General features: G+C 41.1%; 1 protein-coding gene across 1 annotated transcript; it reads left to right on the top strand.

The window, feature by feature from the left end:
• The first annotated feature begins 353 nt into the window (after positions 1 to 353).
• On the top strand, positions 354 to 25,545 carry CLIC6 (chloride intracellular channel 6). Its single transcript, XM_063127698.1, has 7 exons — positions 354 to 1,329; positions 1,525 to 1,958; positions 15,077 to 15,186; positions 20,835 to 20,960; positions 21,356 to 21,462; positions 24,546 to 24,727; positions 25,229 to 25,545. Exons 1-7 carry the CDS (start codon positions 354 to 356, stop codon positions 25,388 to 25,390), a joined length of 2,097 nt encoding a protein of 698 aa, XP_062983768.1. The 3' UTR covers positions 25,391 to 25,545.
• Positions 25,546 to 25,775: the final 230 nt, after the last annotated feature.

Genomic DNA, 25,775 nt, shown 5'->3' with positions numbered 1-25,775 from the left:
ATTACGTCTCCAGATCGACAGCACGTTCTTCTCTTCGTCCTTGTTTCTCCTCTCTGCTTAGACCGGGTTGCAACATCCCCTGAAGGCGAGGCAGGAAGAGGGCGAGGGCAGCAGCCTCATCTGTTGCTCTCGAGCATGCGCGCACCGCTCCAGCGTGTTCCCTGATGGGGAGTCGAGAATGTGACCCTTGGCGCTGGGCAAGTCCCAGACTTAATCCCCCTCGGAGGAGCACAGGGAGGGCAGAGTCGCCATAGCGGGAGCAGCCCGAGAGAGCTGAGGCGCCCAACGCAGCAGAGCCCTTGACGCGCACCTGTCACCTGCAATCAGCAAAACCTTGCCCTGAGGAGGTCAACATGGCAGAGGCTCAGGGGCCGCTTGAGCCAGCAGCGCTGGCACCGGATGCCGAGGAAGTGCCGGAGCAAGGCGGGGACGAGAACGGAGCAGTGATGGGCCAGGAGGCTGCGGTGGCGGCGGCGGCGGCGGCGACGGAGAAGCCCCCTGCCGCTGCCTCTGAGGTAACGTCCGAAGAGAAAGCCCGCGAAGAGAAAGGTGGGAGCCACGACGAGATGACAGAAAGCAGTAGCCCCGAAAGCCAAGGAGGCGGAGAGGCGCCCCCGAATACTGAGGGGAAGGAGGAAGAGGGCGGCGAGGAGAGGGCGGCGGGAGGACCTGGAGAGCGGGACGCGACGGGGCCAGCAGAGGGGCAGCGCGCGGAGGGCACAGCCAGCGCGGGCAGCCCGGCAGAAAACGAGCAGAGCGCGGGCAGCCCGGCAGAGAAAGAAGAGCGCGCGGGCAGCCCAGAGAGCGAGGCTGAGAGCGAGCACGCTGCTGAGGCGTCAGTCCCTGGAGAGGCTCCAGGCCCTGGGGAGCCCCTTCAGCAAAACGGAGAGCTGGAGGCAGCAGCGGGGCAGTGCGCGGAGGACACGTCCACCGCGACCAGCTCAGAGGATAGGACTGAGAGAGCGGACAGCCCCGAGGATAAGATTGAGAGCGAGGACACGGCCGAAGCTCCAGTCCCCAGGGAGCCCCCACAGCAAGAGGGGCAGCCTGAGGCAACAGAGGGTCAGAGCGCGGAGGGCACGGTCAGCGCGGAAAGCCCAGAGGGAAAGGCTGAGAGCGAGGACGCGGCCGAGGCTCCCGTCCCACAGCAAGAAGGAGAGCCGGGCGAGAGCCGGAGGGCAAGTCAAGAGGAGCCCGTCGTCGGAGAAGACAGTCCTGGAGGAGAGGAGTCCGTGACTGGAGAGGGCGCAGCTGAGCGAGAGGGCGAAGTCCGAGGGGATGCCGAGAGCGCTGGGGACGAGAAAGAAGAAGGGACGGTTGAAGAAGAGGGCGAAAGAGGAAAGCCCGAAGACGCCGAGGGAGAAGGAGAGGAAGGAGGAGGAAAGGGGGAGGAAGAGGAGGAGGAGGAGGAAGGGGGCACACAGCCGGGGGAGCAGCGGGAGCCTGCGGAGGAGCCAGCGGGAGAAGAGACTCTCAGGGGAGACAGCCCGCTAAGTCACGCCCGAGTCGAAGACACTCCCGCAGAGGAGGAAAGTGCTGCGCAAGGAGGAGACGCGAGCGAGGAAACCCAAGCTGAAGAGGACGCCAGCACCGCCGCAGAGGAAAGCGACGCTCGGGGAAAGCTGGAGGAGGCGGAGGAGACCCCAGCTTCGGGAGCCAAGGAGCCTCCGAGAGAGGAGGAGGCGGAGGAGACCCCAGCTTCGGGAGCCAAGGAGCCTCCGAGAGAGGAGGAGGAGGAGGAGGAGGAGCACAGCACCCACGGACAGGACGATGCTGCTGAAGGACCTGCCGAAGGGGCTGAGGACGCAGATGATGCTCTGGGGGTGAATGGCTTGCAGGGAAGGGAAGGGGAGGAGGCGGCGGAAGAAGAAGAGGAGGCAGCAGCGGCAGAGGAGCAGATTACACTCGCTGCGCCAGGGGAAGATAAGCAAGAGCATGACATTTCCCTCTTCGTAAAGGTAACGTAAGATTCGCTTGGAAGAGAAGTATTCAGGTAGTTGAATATTGGGGTTATTGGGGTCCAGCCTCTTGGAGAGTGAGCATCAGAAATGCGGATGCTTATGGGCTTGCAGATCCATAGTTCAACACTACTTGTGCACAGACACGCCTTTGGAGCAGGGGGTGCAGTTTGGTAAATTTAGACTCTGTACTAACGTTGCCTCTGTTCAGATGGTAATGTAGATCCCTTCCCTTTCTTCCAAATATGGCAAACCAGAGTGCTAGGTTTGGGGGCCCTCCCGCTTATTCTGCTGAGGGACCCTCGGACTTCTGCCCTATAGTCCCTGCCTTCACTGCTTTGTATTTCACTCATACTTGTAGTTTAGAATCCTCATTTCACATGCACCAGAAAAACCCAGCTGATTACTGTATTTGGAGTACCGCAGAGTAGCTTGCAGAATGTGAAGAAGTAAAATCCATTTTGCAGTGATCAGGGAAATGCACCCCAGTGTAAGATTCTGAAGGCTTCCACTGTTGTTCCTGATCACAAGAGAAAGAAAAATCACATAAATCAAACAAGTTGGACCAACTTTGGTTACTGAGCTTCACGAAGCTCTTCATCTTCCCAACAGCCCTCAGAAACGTTCCCATTCTTTCTGATCAACAGAAATTAGTCAAAAATCATTTGTATTTTCCAGTTTTGCCATCACAAATGGTAAATTGCCTCACCTGTATAAGATTTCTGTATAAGATTTCATTGCTGATGAATGTATAATAACCAAAAGATACATAGATCTTTTGGTTATTATACATATTATACATAGATCTTTTGATTATTACATTTGCTAAGCTAGTGCTGTTTAAATGTGCCAGGCGAAAATCCAGTTTTACTAAGATGATTTCATTATTAAGCCCTGAGATAAATCTACTTTTGACTTCATGATTAAATGGGAGCCTATTACGGAGTTGTGTCTCATTCTCAAAAGCACTACTTTCTTTATATAGTAGATTTGACAGGTAATATCTACAAAATTACAAACAAGAAGTAGAACCTTACAAAACTAAGTTATATTGCAGATGCTTTCAATATTACTAACTTTACTCTAAATGTATCAGGTTTTTGTTCTTTTTCATATGAAAAAGTACTCAGGTTTGAAATATAGTGTTTCTTTATTGAGCATTATTGCTTCTGCTGGTAGCTGTTACATTTTAAAGGTTAAGATGACTGTGTTATTCTGAAGCACAACAGATTATACTTTTAGAAGCTTATTGATAGTTGGAAAAAAATTAATTTGGGAAAATCAGAATTAATCTTTTTACCTGTAAATCAATGGTGCTCTGCAAAAGTTCTACATTATCAGTAAGCATCATACTGAAGGTTTAGGGTCTGAACATGCATGGCAACTTGAAAATCTAGTTTACTTTGGAGTGAAGACTGCAGTCCATTAAAAAGCAGAACAGTGGTGAAATATATGAAAATTTTTGACTAAAACAAGCCAGGTTTAGAGCTACTTCCCATGTTATATTTTAAAGTCATGTAAATCACTCCTTAAGTGATTGAAGAGAACTTTTTGGGAAGAATTACAGTTCACATGTCTAGCTGAGATCGATTCCCTGCCCCCCAGAGATACAAGAGTGTTATGTAGGAGTCATCTCATACTGCTGTTAACATGAGAAGTAGCCGTGAGAAGACCTATCAGAGATACTCATATTCATTTCTTATTTATAACACATGTAATATTAAAAAAGCAATAATAAGGTCCTGCTTGCAGGCTTACAATAGAGATTGGTCTTCTGCCTCCTATGTGACATTTAGGGTAGCTGAACACATTAGATGAATATGGCAAAAACTGACTGGAGAGACAATTTAGAGCACAGAAGATGTGGGAGTACGTGTACTCCCTCCACCCCCCTTCCCGGATTCTCTGGTCCATATCAACTCCCTTTAATTCTCTGTGGGTTTCCACAGGTGTACTATCTCATTAGAACTATAGATGTTTTCCAAAGCCCAGTGTTCCAGTGTAAATGAGAACAAAATAAAAATGTAAAACTCAGCTGGTGGTGTTTACAGTCATCCCAAGTGTGAGGAAACATGGAATTGGGGGCTAGGGAAGAAGGGAGGAAGAAGGCTCAGGAAGACCATCCAAAGATATTTTGCTGCTTTGGGCTACAGGAGCATACAGCAGCAATAACTCCCTCCCAGTCAAAGTGTATAGTACCCAAGATCAGTCAAGCTACTTTGACACCTGAGACAGACCCCCCCGCAGGGGTATCCCCACATCTAACAGTAAACATACAATAATAATCAACTAAGTATGTAACAATTCGGTGCCCTTTCATGACACCCATCATCAGTTGCCTAAAGCAGCCACCTTACTCTGCCTAATGGTAGGGCTGAGCACCATATAGGCCAGTACTGTGCATTTAGGGAGAGGCACTCTGTCATTGCCCTCAATGCTGAAACAAATCTACGAGCATACATGTCAAAAATCTGAACAGGGCACTTTTTCAGGTTTCAGTAGGAGGAAGGGTGGACAAAGAGATGGAAAGGGAAATTCTCTGCAAGGTTTAAAATCCTGCTCTTGGATATTTTCAGTATTAAACTACAGGAAAACTAGGGTGAATGTAAGCCTATGCGGCAGGGTCTTGCTATTTATTGTTTTACTCTGTACAGCACCACGTACATTGATGGTGCTATATAAATAATAATAATAATAATAATAATAATAATAATAGATATGGGGGCACAAGTAATTAGGACTGAAGCGCAATTTGAAGCTTTACGCCATAGAATATATCCCTGTGCAAACTGAGGCCCATCTTCATTGAAATGACCTGAGAGCTTCTTTATTCTGCGCCATCTGGTCCCCTCTAAAATTCTTAAGGCTCAAAATATGGCCACTATTTCCTTTTAGCATTTTCAGGCATTAATTTTCATGCTTCAAGTTAAAGGAATATTGAAAATACTTGTAACTTGCAGAACAATGAGAAGCAGAATGACTATGCTATATATCATAGTACAAAACCAGTAACTTATGGACAGAGTGCTTGGATGTCTTTGTGATTGTGTGGGTGGCCATCTTCAAGGGAGTAAAAGCAGAAGAGTGTGGCATGGGCCATAGAAGTATTGATCCCCAAGAATATAATTCAGCAGAAGGCCTTCATGTTGTTTAGCAGCTATCTACTGCTGGTGAGAAATGGACAACTGGCTCTTTGCAGAATCATATTGCCCATTGTTGGCAAAAAATCAGATATTATTTCAACAGTGTATCTCCTGCTTATGTTTAAATTGCCAGATGTGCCACTTTTAGTATTAGATTGATGTACATTGATGGTGCTATATAAATAATAATAATAATAATAATAATAATAATAATAATAATAATAATAGATGTACCTTTGCCCAGAAAGGATCTAGATAGGCTGCTTCTGATAAGTTAAAATATATTGAGAGATAAGGGGATCTTGCAAATATGCACACTTGCATAGTCATGTTGTTCCAAGAGGCTGTAGTTAATAGTCAAAATGTACACAGATTCACTCAGTAGAAGAAGTTTTTACTCACTCATGATGTTTTATTGATCTATGAGAGAGCAGCTTGCTTCAACTCAAAGCTGCCTGCAAACAGTTGCTGTTCCTTGACAATATTCTTGGGTCTGTTTTGGCTTTGGTTGTTTGCAGTTGCTGATCATGTTTTGGGCTAGCAATGCTTTTTGTTTAGTTTTGTTTTATTGCATCTAACTCTTGAGGGAAGTGGTTTTGATAACAGAATAGGAGTGTGAACAAAAAACAGCCAAACCCTGAAAGAAAAATAGAACAACTCCACATCACCCCCACTTTTTTCTGGTGATAGATTTTCTCTGACATCACAAAAGAAGAAAAATGGAGCATTAGATATTATATATTTATACAACTGTCTTTTTAACCCAGTGAGGACTTTTGCTTCCACAATAATTCTAGTGATATTATTTCAAATGGTTACAGCTCTAACAATAGAAAATCTTTGATTTCCAGCCTAAGTTGCTTAATATCTAGCCAGTTTTCTTATGTGTAAAGTCTTTGTAAACCTAAATAGCTAAGTCTCTCCTTGCCCCATAGATGAATTCCCTAGCCATTTTCCTCTCTGGGGAAAAAGAGTTTGTTTTAAAATTGTTGTTTTTTATTTGCAGTTGTTGCAGCATTACAATAGAATTACTTTATTTCAAATACGAAAATTTCATTGCAAGCATTTTCATAGTAAGTGAAATGAGAAAGCTCTTTTGCTACGAAAGGGGTTTGGAAAGTTCAGATAAGCCTTGGTGCTTATCCACAGTAAAGAAGATCCTTTGAGGTTTGCCTGAGGTGACTGGATTTTTTTTTAAATGCAAAACCAGGACACATCACTAAAGAAGCAAAGAACATGTGATGACAACGTTTTGAGAGGAGGCAAAGCTACCTTCTCTACTGTGAGATTGTGGCAACAGACTGCAGTTGAACTTGATTTCATAGGAGAGTTGAGACAGATGTTTTGCCTGTTTGGGAGTAAAGTTGCTTATTTATTTATTTATTTATTATTTATTCATTGCATTTCTATACCACCCAATAGCCAGAGCTCTCTGGGCGGTTCACAAAAGTGGCAGATACTTTCAGATGACAAACTTAATTAGCAATTCATTTTCTAATAATATAAGTTGATCAACAGGGATCAGACAGCCTGAGGGAATTCTAAGTCACTCTCCTATATGCTTTCTTGCTAGCATGTATTAAAGAAGGGTTTGTGTGCAGTCACTATCAGACTTGGCTATTTTTTAATGGACACACACACACACACACACACACACACACACACACACACACAGAATTATTTGGGAAAGGTGTGTAGCACGGGGGTAGAGAACATGCTTTGCATGCAAAATGTCCTGGGTTCAGTCCATGGCATGTCCATGTAAGAGTGGGAAAGAGTACTGTCTGAAACTCCGTAGAGTCACTGCTAGCCGATGTAGATTATACTGAACTAGATGGATCAGTGCTCTGACCTGTATACAACAGTTTTCTATGTCATTGTATTCCTGAGAATTTACTACAGACCTGTAAAATTTTATGTTAATAGGTAATAATTTCTTGCATTTCTCAAAAATATAATATACTGAGCCAATGTAAGTAACTCTGAGTATCAAACACATCAGGAAAGCTTTCTTTATGGCTAACTTTTCACCAATGTCCAGCCTTTTAGCAGTTTTATTATAGGGAGAGAATGCAGAAAACATGAAGTTCTATAAAGCAGCTTAAAAGAAGCTGGAATTATAAATTCCTTTCATAACTCTTCTACTAATTTTTGTGTTTTAATTGCCCCTCTCTCCACAGCTGATTCCTATAAACTCATTTGTTTATTAAATTTGACTCATCTTCCAATTGGTATAAGGACCACTTATTTAACAATCTATTAAAATTTCTTGTTATACATATCTATAGATAAGTTCTGGAAGAAAATTGGTTTTTCCCCCTACGCATTTGAAATTTAGGCTGCAAGCCTACACACTTGTCTGGAGTAAGGCCCTATGAACTTACTGGGCCAGTTCAGACAACACTTTGGTTTTTGTGGTTAACATAACCATGGCCAGCTGTGGTTACGCTAACCACATGCAAAACGGGTGCAGACAACACCATTAACCCTTTTGTGGTTAAATTTTCCTTAACCACAAAAGGGTTAATGCAGCACCTGAGTCCTCCATCAAGCAGAAATCATAGAGCCTGAAGTATAGAATGGTCGAAATTGCTGCGGCTGCTCTATACTGTGGGCTCCGTGCCCATCGGGGGTGTTCTGGGGGGCGGGCGGGGAGGCATGGGGTTTGAAATGAAATTGCCCATCGGCAATTTTGGCCACTCTATACTTCGGGCTCTATTATTTTGGCCCGTTAACTACAGACACGTGTCAGATGACACTTTTATCCATGGTTAGTGCCGCTAACCATGTTGCAGTACGTGTTTAGTGAGCCTAACCACAATGTAGTTAACGGACCAAAATTTTAGCCAAAACGTGTGTCAGATGACACACTAAACCATGGCTAAGGATTCCCTTAACCACTTTGTGATTAAGCAGCATGGTTTAGCATGTCATCTGAACTGGGCCAATGTAGCTTACTTCTCAGAAGACTTGTAGAGGATTGCACTGCACTGTACTCACTTGATTCTGCAAACCTCAAGTGCTGAAAAGGACAACTAAAATCATCAAGGGGCTGGACCAACTCCCCTGTGAGAAAAGGTTATAGCAGCTGGGATTGTTTAGCTTAGAAAAAGGGCAAGTAAGGAAAGACATGCTAGAGGTGTACAAAATTATGCATAGTGTGGAGAAAGTGGACAGAGAAATTTTTCTCCTTCTGTCATAATACCAGAACCCAGGCTCATCCCATGAAGCTGATTGTGGAGGGATTCAGGACAGATAAAAGGAAGTACTTCTTCACACAGCACATAGTTAAACTATGGAATTCACTTCCTCAAGATATAGTGATAGGCACCAATTTGAATAGTTTAAAAGGGATTTGGACAAATTCATGGAGGATAAGGCTATCAATGGCTACAAGTCCTGATGGCTATATGCTTTCTCAATAACTGAGGCAGTATGCCTATGTACACCAGTTGCTGGGGAACATGGACTAGAGGGTACTGTTACACTCAGGTTCTGGTTGTGGGTTTCCTGTGGGCTGTTGGTTGACCACTGCATGAACAGAATGCTGGATTAGATGGATCCTTGTATGTTCTTATATTTCTGCTTTTCCCTCAGGCATACTACCCATCTTAGTCCATGCTGTTTCTGTCAGCCAGAACCTTTGTGCTTCTCTACACAAGCTTTTATTGGGCACTCATGATTAGGCACTCATAGACATTTGTGGGTCCTTTACACAAAGTTGTCAACTTCCAGGGCTTCTCCTGAGTTTTATAACCTTTATCCTGACTTTTTTAAGATTGGAGGAAGTGCAGGATTTTCTCTAGAAGTGCGATAATCTGCTTTAACAGCTATGTGAACTTCCATAATTGTGCTATATCATAGTACCATCTACTGCTTGTATAATGAAACATATAGAACTTGCAGAGAAAGACACACACCCCTCCATGTAAAAGGGACTAACTTAATTCCACATGGTCTCACATGTGGTCCTGAGAACTTATGAATTAACTCATGGTTGGTCATTATGTGCAAACCTGGTCATAATAATCTGCAGCCTTTGGGCCCCCAGTTGGCTATGACTGCTATTGAGCTATGCATTCTTGCTCTGTATCCAGTTCTCTGAGGGGATCACACAGCTTTTGTTCTCAGAACTAAGTCATTTTGATTTGTGTTATAGAATGACATATGAAGGTTATCTGATTTTTGTGCTGATAATAAGTTCCCATGATGCAATAAAGAACTGTATGCATTTCCATTTGCCATGTTTGCTTCTGTAGCTGATGAAAGAGTTATGTGCCAAAAGATTACTAAATCATCACTTCAGCTGCTAATCAACTTGTTTTTCTTCTGCCCTCCTCCTGGGAATAAGAGTTCAAGCTCCAATTCAGAAGCAGAGGTAGTGCCTTTCCAATAGAGCTTAGATCCTACCCCAAGTGTCTCTAGACAGATGAAAAGTACTTTTTCCTTACCACTCATGCAATAGAGTTGGAGACCAAGAGTTTTATCCAATGTGAGTCTAACTTAAATCCCATTTATTTCAAAGGGTATACTCTAAGTAGGACTAAGATTGGCTAAAACTCTAAGGATGCAGGTTGGTTGTGCCAAAGAGTGCATCGTTTAAATTTATCATGGCAAAGTGTAGTCACCTCCTACTGTTGAAGCTCTTTATTCATAACAAGTACCCAAGGTATTTTCTATCTTAAACTTAAAAGTCCTGTCCATTAAGGGGAGAACAATCTTTTTAATATATATTTTAACTTCATCATTTTCCCCCAAAACAGGAATTAGGATTATCACTGCTAGATTGCTTTTTTCTCCATCTCATCACTGCCAAGTTTCCCCAGTTTCCTCCTACCCATGTTATTAAAAGTATTTGTTCATGGCAAATTATAGATTTTTATTTTAAATGTGGCTTCCATTTAAAGTAGTGAGAAAAATACAAAATGTGAAGTATCATATGTTTAACTGTAAAACAGGATGTGTAATTAAAATACCAGTTAATCTGCTTTTCCCACCCCTATACTGTGTTCCAGAATATAATGCTCTTTTGTTAAAATAATTCCTCTTAAGAATTTAACAAGGCTATCAAGGTTTTTTTCTTATTGATGTACAATGTTCAGTTGGTCTCCTGCCATGTTATTAAATAAGGATTAGAAATAGCATTGCCGTATTGAAACCATAATTCTTGTAACAGGATAAATAGCAAATAGAATTTGATTGGTTGCTTGTGTACTTCTGACCTTGTACTCAGTTTAGACAAAACACAAAAAGAACTGGCAGAGCAATCCTTTATATTGCTACCCAGAAGTAAGCCCCATTGAGTTCGCGGGACTTGTTTTCAGGTTCATAGGATTCATTCATTCATGGGATTGCAGCCTGAATCTCTCCAGAGAGTTTCCAGTGAAGAAGAATTCACTTTTGAGCTATGTAGGCTAAGAATATCACACCCTTTAATCCAGTGATCTGTTAAGGAGTACAATACCCAAGATTGGCAGCTACATGCAACACTTCAGAATTCTGAGTCAGGGGTTTGCTTGTCTACATTTCGTTTTGAAATTAATAATGAAATAATGCGGGCTTTTAGTAGGAATTGCTCTCTCTTTTCCATTGGGTATATATATTTAGCCAGTGATTAAGGCTGATTGAGTCACAAAGGGCTAAGGGGGATTTTTTGCTTCACATGCTGAGGAGGCAGGCACAGCTTGCATTAGGGGCCTGCTACTTATACAGTGGAAGGAAAGGAAGAAGTGCTTTTCTTCTTCTTTTGCCAGAGCAGGAGTATCTTTGCTGCCAGCATGTTCTTTTATCCCCACTGATATAATTCAAATGCCTGTGAATAAGCTGAAACACTTTTTAGAAATATCTGTGGAGAGCATCTAGCTGCACTAATATAGTATAGGTTAAGGTCAATAGTAGCTCTAAAAATAAAGGCATAAACCTGACATATCGGAGAGGAGGTTTTGCACCTGAAGATACTTTTCTCCAGAATAACAAATGAAAGTTGCCATTATAGTTCTCTAATATAGCAAATTTCAGATATTTCAGCACCACTAGATGGCACTTGGTTTTTTGTTTTTACAAAATCCAGGTGTTTAATCTGTGAATGTACATTGATGGTGCTATATAAATAAATAATAATAATAATAATAATAATAATAATAATAAATCATGTTGCTTACCTGGGGCTTTATGCCTCCCAGGCCAACCATTTTGTGGTGTTACCCAGGATAGTTTCTCAAAAATCCAAATTTGCCCATGGTCCCAAAAGGTTTGCCTATATGTTCTCCAAAGATGGATGAAGCTGTTTATGTACACTTTTTCTTGTCTGATTCAAGAAATCTTTTGTGTTCAGTCCATCAAAATGCATGTTCTAGTTAATGGAAGTTTGAGTCATAAATTGTAGTCCAGGCATTACAAGAAAAGGCATAATAACCCAACACAATTTATAGTTAATACCCATTGTCTGGAAATAGTACAGGAAATACTTAATTTAAAAGCCTGTGGGAGCTTCCAGATGGATGGTTCCTAGTGCCAATAAATAATTGCTCTTCCACTGTAAGCTACAAGTGGAATTTCAATTGACTTTCCACACTATTGGGGGATATTGTGGGTTTGTTGTGTATATCTAAGGTGACCATATGAAAAAGAGGACAGGACTCCTGTATCTTTAACAGTTGCATAGAAAAGGGAATTTCAGCAGGTGTCTTTTGTATATATGGAGATCCTGGTGAAATTCCCTCTTCATCACAACAGTTAAAGCTGCAGGTGCCCTGCCCACTTTTAAAATGGTCACTCTAATATAGCTCCTGCAGCTTTAACTGTTGTGATGAAGAGGGAATTTCACCAGGTTCTCCAAATATACGAAAGACACCTGCTGAAATTCCTTTTTCTATGCAACTGTAAAAGATACAGGAGCCCTGTCCTCCTTTTCATATGGTCACCCTAGTATATCCCCAGTTAAGTTCCACCCACACCAGTACCCTTAGCGTACCAGGGGCCTTGGTTTTGATGTGGGTAATGACTTAGTAGGCAGGTAAAGCTATTGCAGCCCAGCACCCACCCACTATACCCTTTGCAGCAGACACCATGTTTATAATTCACTGAGTGCCACATGTATGATTATCTGCCTGCTGGGCAGGAGTCATGGGTGTGTGCTCAGTGTAATGAGCTCCTGGCTCTCAGGGAACAGGTTTGTTCCTTTGAGGCCAAGGTTGCTGATCTGGAGAAGCTAAGAGAGGCAGAGAGGTTGATAGATGAGACCTTCAGGGACCTAACAGCACAGTTGAAGACCTAAAATATCTCATCACACAGTTTCTCCCTGGCTGCTCTGTTGAGTCCCTTACAATTACCCTACTCTAGGGTACCAACAAGTTAATTACCGAGCAAGTAGCCAAATTCCTGAACCTGGTCATCCTCACTAGCCCACTTATAATTTGCTTCCAAATCATACTCCTTGTGGAGACAATTTTACTGTTCAGTTCCTTAATGATTTTGTATCACTCATTTTATTAATATGTTTTAATATGTCTATATTTTATATGCTGTACTAGTGGTCTGTTGACTGTAAATAAAAGTTGATTAATTGAGTCAATAGTTAAAGAAAACCAATAATTAGTTATTAGTTCATTGGGTTTTGCAGTTTAATAATTAAGGGTGCAATCCTACGCATATTTAGAAAGAAAAAAGTCCTACAGTTCCCACTATGCCCCAGCTAGCCATGCTGACTGGAGATACTGGGAGTTGTAGAAGTTTTTTTCTATCTAAACATGCATAGAATTGCACCATAATTGATCCGTATTCTACTTTGCTTTTGCATTTGTTATGGTAACACATTCTTCATCTGTATATCTGCTTTTATTTATTAATATTTACACAGAAAGGAAGGTAGAGATTGCAAGAATGAAGGTAGCGATTGAAACAGCACCATCTAGTGGCAGAATTAATCCCATGATTGATTATTTTTGATACTGGATTACTGTTCTTGGGGTGGGGGTGGGGGTGAGGGAGGGGGAGATTTCCATGGGCAGGTGTGAGAAATGTCCTGGAAGTTGACGGAGTGATGTAATAAACTCACAATCTTTTGTGAGTAGCCAATCATAATGTGTAATAAATTGCTCATGTAGAGAAGCTCAGTAGAAGGAAGGGGAAGTCTGGATATAACCCAGATAGTCCTTTAAGATTCTTTGTAGTAAAAAACAATATGATTTACAGTTGTTTATGGTAAAATTACTGTTTGAAATTCTTTGTAATTATTGCTGATGGTTACAGTAATTCAAAAGAGACAGAACTTGGTTTTTTTTTCTTATGCAAGTCCCTAGAATTTAAATCAGGTTTTCGTTTTGTTTTTAGCTGACACCAAATAAATCCATTTCATTCTTGTAAAACTCAAATTCATATTAGACAAGTATGCACACTAGTTTTTGAACTGCTGCAAGGCAATGCTGGGAAGGAGAAAGCCAGAATGACAATTAGGCTGCGTGATCAGTTTTCTGGTTTTTCATACTTGACACCTACAGAAAAGATATCATATCTCACATCATGCCTTTTTAGGGCATCTTTCTCCAACCTGGGGATTGGGAAACTCCACAGGCAGGATTAGGCCCACAAGCTGGAAGCTCCCTGTCCCTGGTATAAATGAAGAATAACAGTTGTTTAATTTGTTCCATGGTATTGCAACTGTAATGGTTCTTGATGGCAGATGAGTAAAATGCAGCTTTTATTTCTTAAAACTGTATTTATATCCTATCTTTTCTCTAAGGCGCTCAAGGTGGCATTCATGGGTCACTCCTGTCCATTTTATCTTCACAACAACCCTGTAGGTATGTTAGACTGAGTGGCAGTGAGTCATGCAGTGAATTAGGGCAGTGAGTCACTGCCCTAAGTCATGCAGTGAATTTCAAGGCTTCTGTAATTCAGGGGTCTCTGTATGGGGTCTCTGTAAAACATAATTTGTGGAATTTTTGCCTTCTATTCAGTGCCTTTTGGAGTGTGTGCAAAACATATACACTTATACTGAAATGTGCATTAAACAATGAGCTGTACCAGTTATCAATGCCACTTTGTCAAAGCAGATCCATCACTTTTTGGTGTGGGGGTGGATGGAATGTTCAGAGCTTTGCTACATGAGTAATTTATTCACGTTCATGATTGGCCACTCAAAGAAGTTTGCAGGTCCTTTACATGATGCTGTCAACATCCAGGATGTCTGCTGTGCCTTCCCCCAGTAATCTCGCATTGAAAAACCTAGAGATAATGGAGTATTTAAAATAATTGTGGGATTAATTCTACCACTAGGTGGTGCTCTTTCATTGAACTTTATGGACCATTGACCAGAGAGGAAGTTTTCAATTACAAATCAGGTCCTTGCTGTTGGTCACTATCTAAAAGAACATGTTGTGAATGTGGAAAGACCCTGGGGGGTGGGGAAGACAGGTAAGGATCTGTTTTTCCCCCTTAATGTAGAGATGCCCTCAGTCAGCTATCAGTGAAAGGGGCAGGGAGCACCTTCCCTTCCAATCTCCCTGCAGGAAAGCAGGGATCCAGTGCATTTCTACACTCTCAAGTGAACATATTGCCAGCCCACATAATTCCCTCCCCTAGGCTCAGGGTACAGGAGTATCTGGAAGCAAAGTAGCTAATACAGTAACAAATTCTCATCACATCCCAGGATGAGTATTTCTTCTGGGTACACTATGGAGCAGGATACAGAACACTGGCACTAGATGCAACAGGGTTTTACAAAAATCACACCAATGGAAGTGGCTGGAATGAGGCAATGCGAAGATGCATGGGAACCTGACTAGGAAAATGCTAGCACCTCCGGTTTCATCACTTTTTGACTAGAAGAAGGATGGAAAGAAACTGCACTGAAATACATTATTTCAATGAGATTTCATTTGCTTATAGTAGGCGTAAGGTTTTTTTGCATTTTCTCAACAATTGATCATTTTCACATTCTTGTCAATAGTTTAATTAAAATATTATTTGTTGTAGGCTGGTAGCAATGGGGAATGTATTGGAAACTGTCCATTTTCTCAGCGCCTCTTCATGATTCTTTGGCTAAAGGGCGTCATTTTTAATGTGACCACTGTGGATTTGAAACGGTGAGTTATGGTTTATTCTCTTTTTTAAAATAAAAAAAATGTGAAGTCTTTTAAAGCCCGCACATCAGGTATTGACAGCTCAAATGAGTCTGAGAACCACTTAGGGCACAATCCTATGCACATTTAAACAGAAAAAAAGTCCTACAACTCCCGCTTTCTCTAGACAGGTATGCTAGCTGGGGCATGCTTGTAGTTGTAGGATTTTTTCTGACTTAACATGCATAGGATTACACCCTTATAGACTTTTATTATGTCAAGATTACCACATTGCTATTTTAATTGTGGGAAAGCATTTTGTGACAGTTTTAAATTGATTTTGTTTTTAACTCATTTGTTGCTAGCCCCATTTTCCTCTCTGTACCCTGTAGTAGAAGTGTGCACTCCACACCAAAAATCTGGGGGGTCTGATGAAAAAAACTGAAATTTTAAAAAAACTGTCGGAAACCCACAGTGCAGCTAGAAGATTGTTAGAGCCCTAAATGGATCTGTAGTTATCCAAATGTTTTTTAGGCAACGTGAGGGCACGTTTCCTGTTGATGGACAACTAATTGAACACTTCCATATTAGGAAGATGCTGTCACTGGTGGGTGAGGGAGGGGTAGTTTTGAGATTGACATCTATGGCTAACCTATAGCCATAGTCTCCTCCCTGTCCCCCTTCCAATCACAGTGCTTAGAGGGACGGATTGCAAATGATATAAACCATTTTTCCCTGCCCTGGAACTCATTTGTTTTACTCCGCATATGCACTCCATCTTCTCTTAAGAGAGCTTGCAGCACTTTCAGAAACTCACCTCCTACAAAAATCGAAGTCCCCCATGTGTGTCAACATGATACCATATGTTTAAATTATGGGAGCTGTGTCTGAACTAGAATGAAACTACAACCAATTTTCCTCACTTCTTGAAAAAGTGAAGTTGGCTGAAAGGAAGGGTTTAGGGAAAATAGCTCACATTATGAAAACCATTCCATGTAAATGAGTTGTCCCAGGAAGTGATGATGACTGGCAGGCAGTGTAGATCCATACAGTCTCACAAGCCAATATTAGGCTACGGAAAAGAATCTTGTCCCAAAGGCTGATCTGTGTACTGCAAGTATGGACGCAAGTCAGCCGGGCGTAAAATCAAAAGAAGTTTGCTATTGCTAGTACTAGTATATCTCCTGTTTTGAAGAAAGGAGTCAAGTTTATACGCTTTGAAAACATATATAAAAAATAAAGGTATTGTATTTATGTTGTCTGATCTCTCATAGGAAGAGCACACACACTGCATTTCACCTCATTAGAGCAAACGGTTAGGGAACAGATCTAAAATACCAACTGCGCCCTTATCTGGACAGAGATAGCCTAGCTACAGTTATCCATGCTCTGATAACCTCTCATTTGGATTACTGCAATGCATTATATGTGGGTCTGCCTTTGAAAACGGTCCGGAAACTTCAACTGGTACAAAACAGGGCAGCACAGTTACTAACAGGGACTGGCCGACGAAACCACATCACGCCAGTCCTTTTCCAGCTTCATTGGCTGCCAGTCCAGGTCAGGGCCCGATTCAAAGTGCTGGTATTAACATTTAAAGCCCTAAACGGCTTGGGGCCAGGCTATCTGAAGGAATGCCTCCTCCCATATGTACCTGCCTGGACCCTAAGGTCATCCTCAGGGGTCCTTCTCCGCGAGCTCCTGCCAAAGGAAGTGAGGCAGGTGGCTACCAGGAGGAGGGCCTTCTCTGCTGTGGCACCCTGGCTGTGAAATGAGCTCCCTAAGGAGGTTCACTTGGCACCTACATTATACGCCTTTAGACGACAGGTGAAGATCTTTTTATTCTTCCAGCATTTTAACAGTACATAAATACATTTTAACTTGGTGTTTTAAATTTGTAATTTTGCATTGCTGCTGTTTTTATCTGATTGAGCTTTTATATTGTATTTTATATTATGGTTTTATATTGTTGTTTTATACTTTGAATGGTTTTAATTTTTGTGAACCACCCAGAGAGCTCCGGCTATTGGGCGGTATAGAAATGTAATAAATAAATAAGTAAATATTTTATAAACTGAAGCAGATCTCTATTTTTATAAACTGAAGATGCACAATTGTGCATCAGCAAAATAAAGGATAAAAGGTCCTGCACGGTTTCATGTGTGTGTGTGTGTGTGTATGGGAGAGGGATAGTTTGAGGGGGATTGTTTTTTTTTTAAAAAAAATCCTAAAAATCAAGGAATGAAGGGATCTACTTTAAACTTGGCATGGATAAAGCCCTTTTTAAGAGTTACCAGGGTGCCAAGTTTCATCTCTTTACCTTTAAAAAAATAATGGAGATGTATGGATTTATGTTAATTCCCATGGATGATAATAGTGTGGTTCTCTGAAAATGGAGTGGGTTTCCAACAAGTAATCCAGTGGTGCAGGGAGACATAGCCACCCCAAAAACTGGGGTGGGGAATCACCTCATTGGAGCTCTGCCCTGAATTTAAGTGAGGAGCAGACCCGCTCTGCACCCCCTTACCCTGCAGCCTTGTCCTGTCTCTGACCTAATATAGATCTTTCAGAACTTCTTTCTCTGCTGCCTCTTTTTTTCTCCTTACCTTGTCCATAGAACTCTCTCCCTGTATCACCGCTAAGCATTTCTCGTTTCTGATTAACACTTGTTTTTTGTTTTGTTTTCATACCCAAAGGTCTCTCTGAATCCCCATTTTTCATTTATGCCTCTGTTTGAACATATATAGACATTTGAAGCAGAGTCAAATGAGTGCTTGGCCTAGCCCAGTATTGTCAGCACTGACTGGCCACATCTCGTCAAAGCCTCAGGCAATAGTCTGTCTTAACTCTGCCACCAGTAGTCCTTGAATGGGGATGAACACATTTAATTTAATTATTTCTCAAATTTATATAACACATTCCACAGAGGGATCAAAGCAGTGAATATAAAATGCAATGGCATTAAAATAATAATAAATATAACAATAAAACACAATCCCAATTAATCAACAATAAAACTGCACACTCTACCATGTTATACAAACCATAGCTCGCTGGGTCGCACTTCAGGGAAAGCCTGTGTGAAGAGATTGCTGAAGGAGACCCTACGGATGCCACATTGGGGACCCCTGTTCCAGAGGGTGGGTACCGCAACACTAAATGTTCTACTGCTAAGTGCTCTTGAGGCAAAATTTAGGAGCATGTGGCACTCTCAAAATTGCTCCCTCTGATGATTGCAAAGATCAGCATGGGCATAAGGAATGAGGTGCTCTCTAAGTTAACCTGGTGTCCAATTGTTTAGGCATATTCAGTCTTAGCACTTCCAAGGCACCTATGGAGCTGTCTGCAAACAGGAATTGCCCTGTTCTTTTCAAGTTAGCTATTGCCCCAGATTAGAGTGACCATATTTTGGAAACCAAAAAGGAGGACAACATGGCCGCCCCCAAGGGGGCGTGCCCACCAATATGTCCAGCCCCCAAGGGGGTATGCTCACCCAAACCTGGCCTTGGTCACATGTCTGATTTCACAGCACATAATTAAGACAAACCCGTTCTACATAACATCTTAATGTTAAAATCACTGGAATTAACAATCTTTTTTTAAAAAAAAATTTGTATACTTTTAATGTTTACTATTTTTAATTGTTGTAAACCACCCAGAGAGCTTCGGCTGTGGGGCAGTATATAAATGTAAATAAATAAATAAATAAATAAATTCCCCATCACCTTTCTCATGCCCATATTCACAGATTCAGCATACTGCTACCACTGAACAAATGAAGCAGTTGACAAGTACAGAAAAATCTAGTACAACAACCAAGCATTCAGAAAGAGTATAAACTACTATTACCCTGCAAACATTAGCCATGGAAGAAAATGGACTAAAGGCTAGCACCTCATAGCTTGTTTCAACTGCATCGAGACATAACAGTAAAAAACAACAAAGAAAAACATGCCTACCTCATTGACATAGCAATAGCTAATGACAAAAATGTTGCAAAAAATAAGAGGAAAAGAGAGGAAAATATACACCACTGGCTATGGAAATTAAAGAAGTATGGCAACAGGAAAGAGTTACAATTATTCCATTAGTCACATCGGTCACCAGCATCACGTCATTTAGTTTATTATTATTATTATTTTTACAGAAAACCTTAAGAAATTAGGCCTACCAAAATACATGACCGCCAACATCCAAAAAGCAGTCATACTAGTCAGGAAATTTCTGAATCAGTAAAAGACAGCATGACTTGGCAAAGCCCATCATGTTCATCTAGAAAAACCACCATGAGCAAGAAAAGAGAGATAAATGATGATGATGATAATGATAATGGCAACCCTATTAATTTTTTAAAAGATTTTTAAGAATGTTGAACAATTATCTGCAATTGTTACAAAATATATGTCATGCCAATTATATCAAACAAATTGGAGAGGAAGGTTTATGGGTCCCTCCCCCACCACACACTACCAACACACACACACACATCCATTCAGACAAACAACCAGGCACCCCATTCATATATCATCATGTCAATACACTCATCCACTGCCAACACACACACACACATCCATTCAGACAAACAACCAGGCACCCCATTCAGATATCATGTCAATACACTCACCTACTGCCAGCACACAAACACACACATACACTCAGGATCACCCACTACAAAACACACACAAACACATCTATTCAGTCAAACAACCATGCACCCCATGCACCCATACACTCTCTCTCACACACCTCTTATCTTACTTTACTTGCTTCTTCTCTGGGAGGCGCCGGGAGGGGAGGCACAGGAAATGCGTCCTTTGGGCCTGCTTCTTCTTGGTCAGTGCAGCCGGATCGGCGTGGGGAGGGGCTGGGGGACACGTTCCCAGAAGTCTGGGAATGCATCCTTCTAGGCCCTCCCAGTGCCGATCCAGGCCTTCTCATTGGCAGGCACAATCATGCCTTTCTGGGCCTTTTCCTGGTAAATTGGGCCCCAGCCCCGGTTGCCCTGGAGAAGCCTAATTTTTCCGGAGGTCTCTGGTGTTTTCCAGGTTGTCTGGTCACCCTACAACAGATACAGAACATTCCCCTGTATTCAAGAAAAATAGGCCAGGCCTACTTGCTTCCTAGATTCACTGAGCTTTGAATGAGCACAGCCTGTCCCATTTCCTTCTGCACTGAGGAATGCTCTATATGCAGAACATTTCTCAACATTGAGAAAAACAGGTTAGCTCCTGTTTTCAGGGGTTGCGTGGGTGCCTGGGAATTGGGGTAATGAGACATACGTAAATTGATTTTTTTCTCACACAGGTTGCAATCCATGGAAAACAAAGCTAAGAAGTTAACCTAAAGCAATGAGATTTAAGTTCTGCATTAATAATTTTATTAAGCTCAGGTCAATTTAAGCATACTTGACTTTCTCCAGATTGCTCTACATCTGATTATCTAATACCCTCAAATCTAATTTTTAAGTAGTATGAAGTGCAGAGTAAATCTAAATTTGTCTTCTCAGAATTCAATGGGATTTACTCCTGGTAGGTGTGCTTAGGATTGTACCCTTACTCAGTTATATAGGCAACCAATATTTTTAATGACAAAATAGATAGCTAAGCTAAAAATGGAAGAATGTACACAGCTGGACAGGTTCTTTCTCAAAATGGACATTTGCCTCTTTCTAGGAAGCCTGCAGACTTACAGAAGTTAGCTCCAGGAACAAATCCTCCATTTATGACTTTTGATGGTGATGTGAAGATAGATGTGAATAAAATTGAGGAGTTCCTAGAAGAAAAATTAGCACCACCAAGGTACTGTACTCTGCTGTGCTGGTTACAATGGGAGCAGTCTTATGTCACACAGAATATATGTTGAATGTTCTCTTAGACCATTGGATGTTATGACACCATGGTATACAGAAGGTTAAGACCAGCCTTTACCAACCTGGTGTCCTCCAGATGTGTTGGATAAAACTCTCAGCATCCTCTTGTGGCTTGAAGGGGATGGCTGGGGGGTGCTGGGAGTTGCAGTCCAAGACAACTGGAGGCACCAGGTAGGTGAAGTCCGGTAAAGATGGTTAATGACTGGTAAAGAGTTATAATTGACACCATTGAATCTTACAGAAAGATGAGATCAGTTCAGCAGTCTCCTAAGTAAATTGTTGAGAAATAATTAGGATTAAATTCTTATGTCTTAATTTTTTCAGATATCCTAAACTCGCACCAATTCATCTAGAATCTTACTCTGCAGGAAATGATGTGTTTGCTAAATTTTCTGCATTCATAAAAAACACAAGGAAAGATGCCAATGAAAGTAAGTACTTATAAACTTTGCATATTTACTGTTAACTATTTGTGTGTGTGTATTATATCCCACCTAACTGGCAGGTTGTTCACAATCATAAAAACAACAAACCCAGTACAGCAATAAAATAACCAAAACAATAAAAACAACAACGAACATACCAAAGTATTACAATATTATAATATTAAAAGTATTAAAGTTCAAGCTTAATTCAGAGCACCAGATTAGAAATGAAATGCCTGCTGGAAGAGGAAGGTCTTAACCTGTGGTGTCTAAACATATACAGGTGGATCTCCCTGGAAAAGACATTTCAAAGACAGGAGGCCACTGCAGAGAAGGCTCTTTCTCTGGTATCCATCCATTGCACCAATGTGGTTGATGGCAGCGAGAGATGAGCCTCTGAAGATGATTTTAGCAATCGGGCAGGAACATATAGAAAAAGCACTCCTTCAGACAGACTGGCAACTTGTGTAATTACACAGGAGTGGAATAATATGTTCAAAATGGCCAGTCCCAGTAAGCAAGCTAGTGACATGCCCATGGTTGTTCATCTCTTTGTGCTCACATTCATTTTTGACCCTTTGATTACTGACCTCTTCAGCACGACAGTTTGTATCTCTTCCCATATATTTGTTGCTAGGCATGCAAATATGTATGATATGGAGATGGGGATTGGTGCAACACCTGCTGGAATCATAAAGATACAAATGGTTCCTTAAAAGAAGGGAAAGCAGTGATATTGTTTTTATACTGTTTTTATGTTTTTAAAATTTTGTATACTTTTAATGTTTACTATTTTTAATTGTTGTAAACCGCCCAGAGAGCTTCGGCTGTGGGGCGGTATATATATATATATATATATATAAATAAATAAATAAATAAATAAATAAATAAATAAATATTCCCTATAGTTCCTAGGGGAAGGGACATTAGGGGTAGGGTTGAATGAGTTGATGGAAATTGCAGTTTCCCTAAATACAGTATTACCTTCTCCTTCTCTGTTTCCCACTGGCACCTCAGTTGCTCACACTGGCAAAGCAGTTCAGGAGAAGAAAACAGACAGACTTGCACTGGTATGGGTTATTTATATAGAATATTGTTGCTATAATTAGTGTTACATAATCCTACAGTAAGCCACTTTGTGTTATCTTTTGTAAGCTGCCTACTAGGGCTCTGCACAGAAAACCCCAATGAAAAACCTACAGCTGCCTCATTGGGTAGGATGGGGGCTGCTTCAGTTCAAATCCATGGACAGACCTTGTGTTTCAGATCAGATCTGAGGCAGAGCCTCATTTCAGGTTTTCCCCAAAGCTCTGGATGTCTTCTCCTTTAACTGTAATGGTGAAATCAACAAATGGGTGTAAAATTTTGATTTACAGGGAGAATTAGATAATATTGGCTAGCATAGTTGCCCCTTCTGTGGGGATGAAGCATGGCAAATTTCAGACAAATAGGTGTAGGAGGTTTTGTGCAAGGCACTTTTGACATTTGAGCATTTTTAAGGAGGGGAATTATTTATTTATTTATTTATTTGAAATAATTTTTAGATATACGTCTTTTAGGCTGCCTTTAAGGGTAAAGTCCTCTCATTGGGAGGGGAGAACTGCTCTTGCCACCTCTGCCCTTCCCAGAAACTGCCTTGGGGGCAAGACAATCTTTCCTATGCTCTTGCTTCATCCTTGATGGAGCGGATGGATAGATTAAAGTCTACACCGATATATGAAAGTGTTCACTAATGTTGTACCTGCTGCACACTAGCACACCTGAAGAATATGTAACAATCACATAACCAAGAACACAGAGACAGACACAGAGTGGGACATATAATAGTATATTAATAGTATACTCACAGTCACAGACCAAAAAATAAACACGGAAACTAAATCGTGTGTGTGTGTGTATGTGTGAAGGGAAGTAATTTACTTAATATGTAGTATAAATGGTTCCACAGTATGTCTGGGGTATTAATTGTGTTTAACACTTAACTTTAAATAATGCAAGTGGGCTCTACAACAAAATGTTGCAGTGTGAAATTCTCCTGTTCGGGGTGCCAGCCAGCCAGCCAGCCAGCCAAGCTATCCTCCAGGATACACCATCTCCTCTGCTCAGTTTTCTGTTTCTCCTTTCCAACTGATAGTATTCTGTGGCTACTGAGCTTGGTCAGTCCAGTTGTTTCTTGGGGGCGGGAGTTACCCCTTTAGTTGTTATTAAGTGTTTTGTGCCCTACACAAACCTCATACATCCTCTCTGTCTTCTTTCTTCTCTTTCATCAGTCAATATAGTTGTCGTCCCCACTACAATTTGAGCTTTTGTATACAAGGCTGTTAATCAGCTGTATGTACTTTTGGTTTCATCACAGAATTGAGATCTGAGCACTACATTAAGAACATTTGCCTGCTTTTCTGCTACATAACATCTAGGTGGCACTGTGGTGTAGTGGAATAGCAGAAAAACACAAATGAAAAAAGCAGTTTCTTTTGCTTTCACAATTAAATGCCACATTTTCCTTGCTCTAAAAAAACTAGGCAAAAGTTCATCATGTAAAGAACTTGTAAACAACAAATAGGGAATTATGAGCACATGGTACACACCTCATCTAGAAAACCCCTTTGAATCCAGCTCATGCTCTGAGCGGGCTGCTTGGCTGAGTCCAGTATCAGAAGCAGTAAGCCTCTGTATACACTAGGTGCTGGGAAACATGGGTGGGAGGATGCTGTTTCACCATGTCATGCTTGTGGTTCCCTGGTTGACAGCTGGTTGGCCACTGTGTGAACAGAGTGCTGGACTAGATGGACCCTTGGTCTGATCCAGCATGGCATTTCTTGTGTTCTTATGAGTAGCCTTGCGCTTCTGGATTCAGTCTTTGTTCCTTCCACTGCCCTTTCATCATCACATGCACAGTCTTGCCATTGGGGACACCCCCATATGGGTTTATTTACGCGAGATCTTTCTATTTCTGCCCACCTCAGGGTTCCCCAGGCATGTTGATTCCTTCCACTTCTCCCTCACTGGTGTCATTCTGGCTACATAATAATCACAACAACACTCTTAATAAGAATGATATTCTATTATCCCTTTTCCTTTGATTCTAGATTTGGAAAAAACATTGCTTAAGGCTTTAAGGAAACTGAATAGCTACTTAAATACCCCCTTGCCTGAAGAAATTGATGCCTATAGTACTGAAGAACTCACTGTTTCCTCAAGGAAATTCTTAGATGGTGATGAACTCACGTTAGCAGATTGCAATCTCTTGCCAAAACTCCATATCATAAAGGTTTGGCTTTTCTTCTCTTTAGTGTGCTTGCCTACTCTTGCAATAGAAGGGTAGCCAATAAAATGTGTGTCCTATACATTTTGCTTTATGGTGACTGAACATTGCAAGCTCGGCTTATATGTATGTCAGTGTAATGTTTATGCCAATTTTTCCAATAAGTAATTTTAAGGAAAAAAAAAATCTACCTAGATTTATATAAAATTTAATCTAGGAGGCATTTTTATATACTTATTTTAACCTTGTGTCCTATCCTATCCCTTTAGGATCAGGCCAAGTATTGAATGAAAATGTGATGTGCCATAAATTGTGAACTTCCCCTTTCTTCAAAACATCTGTTTTCCTAAAAACAACTACTTAGTGCTTTGTTAAAGATAATTGCCTATTGTTTTCCATCCCCATTTTTCTGCTTTCATACAATAACATATTTAAAACTGGAAGAAGATTAAGCATTTTATTGATTACTCATGTGTGTAATGATTTCCTCCTTTATTTTTTTTAAAGGTTGTGGCAAAGAAATATAGGAATTTTGAATTTCCATCTGAAATGACTGGAATCTGGAGGTATTTGAACAATGCATGTGCTAGAGATGAGTTCACAAATACTTGTCCTGCAGATCGGGAAATAGAGTTCGCCTATTTGGATGTTGCAAAAAGAATGAAATAAGTCAAGAATCTTTTATTTCTATATTTCTTCAGTGAGTTTGATAACAAAAAGAAAAGGAAAAAGCCAAGAACAAATGAAGAGTCCACTCAGCAGCAAGGTTTTATGTCCTGAAACTGATCAATCCCTGACATAATTATTTTATTGATCAAATCATTCAATCATAGTATAATTGTATATGTATTAGCTTGCCAATTTGTGCATATATATACACACATCTTATGGGTGTTATATATGGACAATGGATCACATCTCAAACATTTGCAGCAATATTAGAATCAAGACTACATAGTAATTGCATTTTTTAAAACTTTTATAAATTGTTAAAGATATGTTACTGCACTTTGAACTCCTGTGAAAAGGCTGCTGTATAGGAATGAATGAAGCT

Source organism: Elgaria multicarinata, chromosome 5 (genome assembly GCF_023053635.1).
Source record: "Elgaria multicarinata webbii isolate HBS135686 ecotype San Diego chromosome 5, rElgMul1.1.pri, whole genome shotgun sequence".
Classification (NCBI taxonomy): Eukaryota; Metazoa; Chordata; class Lepidosauria; order Squamata; family Anguidae; genus Elgaria; species Elgaria multicarinata.
This window is presented reverse-complemented; position numbering and strand designations above follow the sequence as displayed.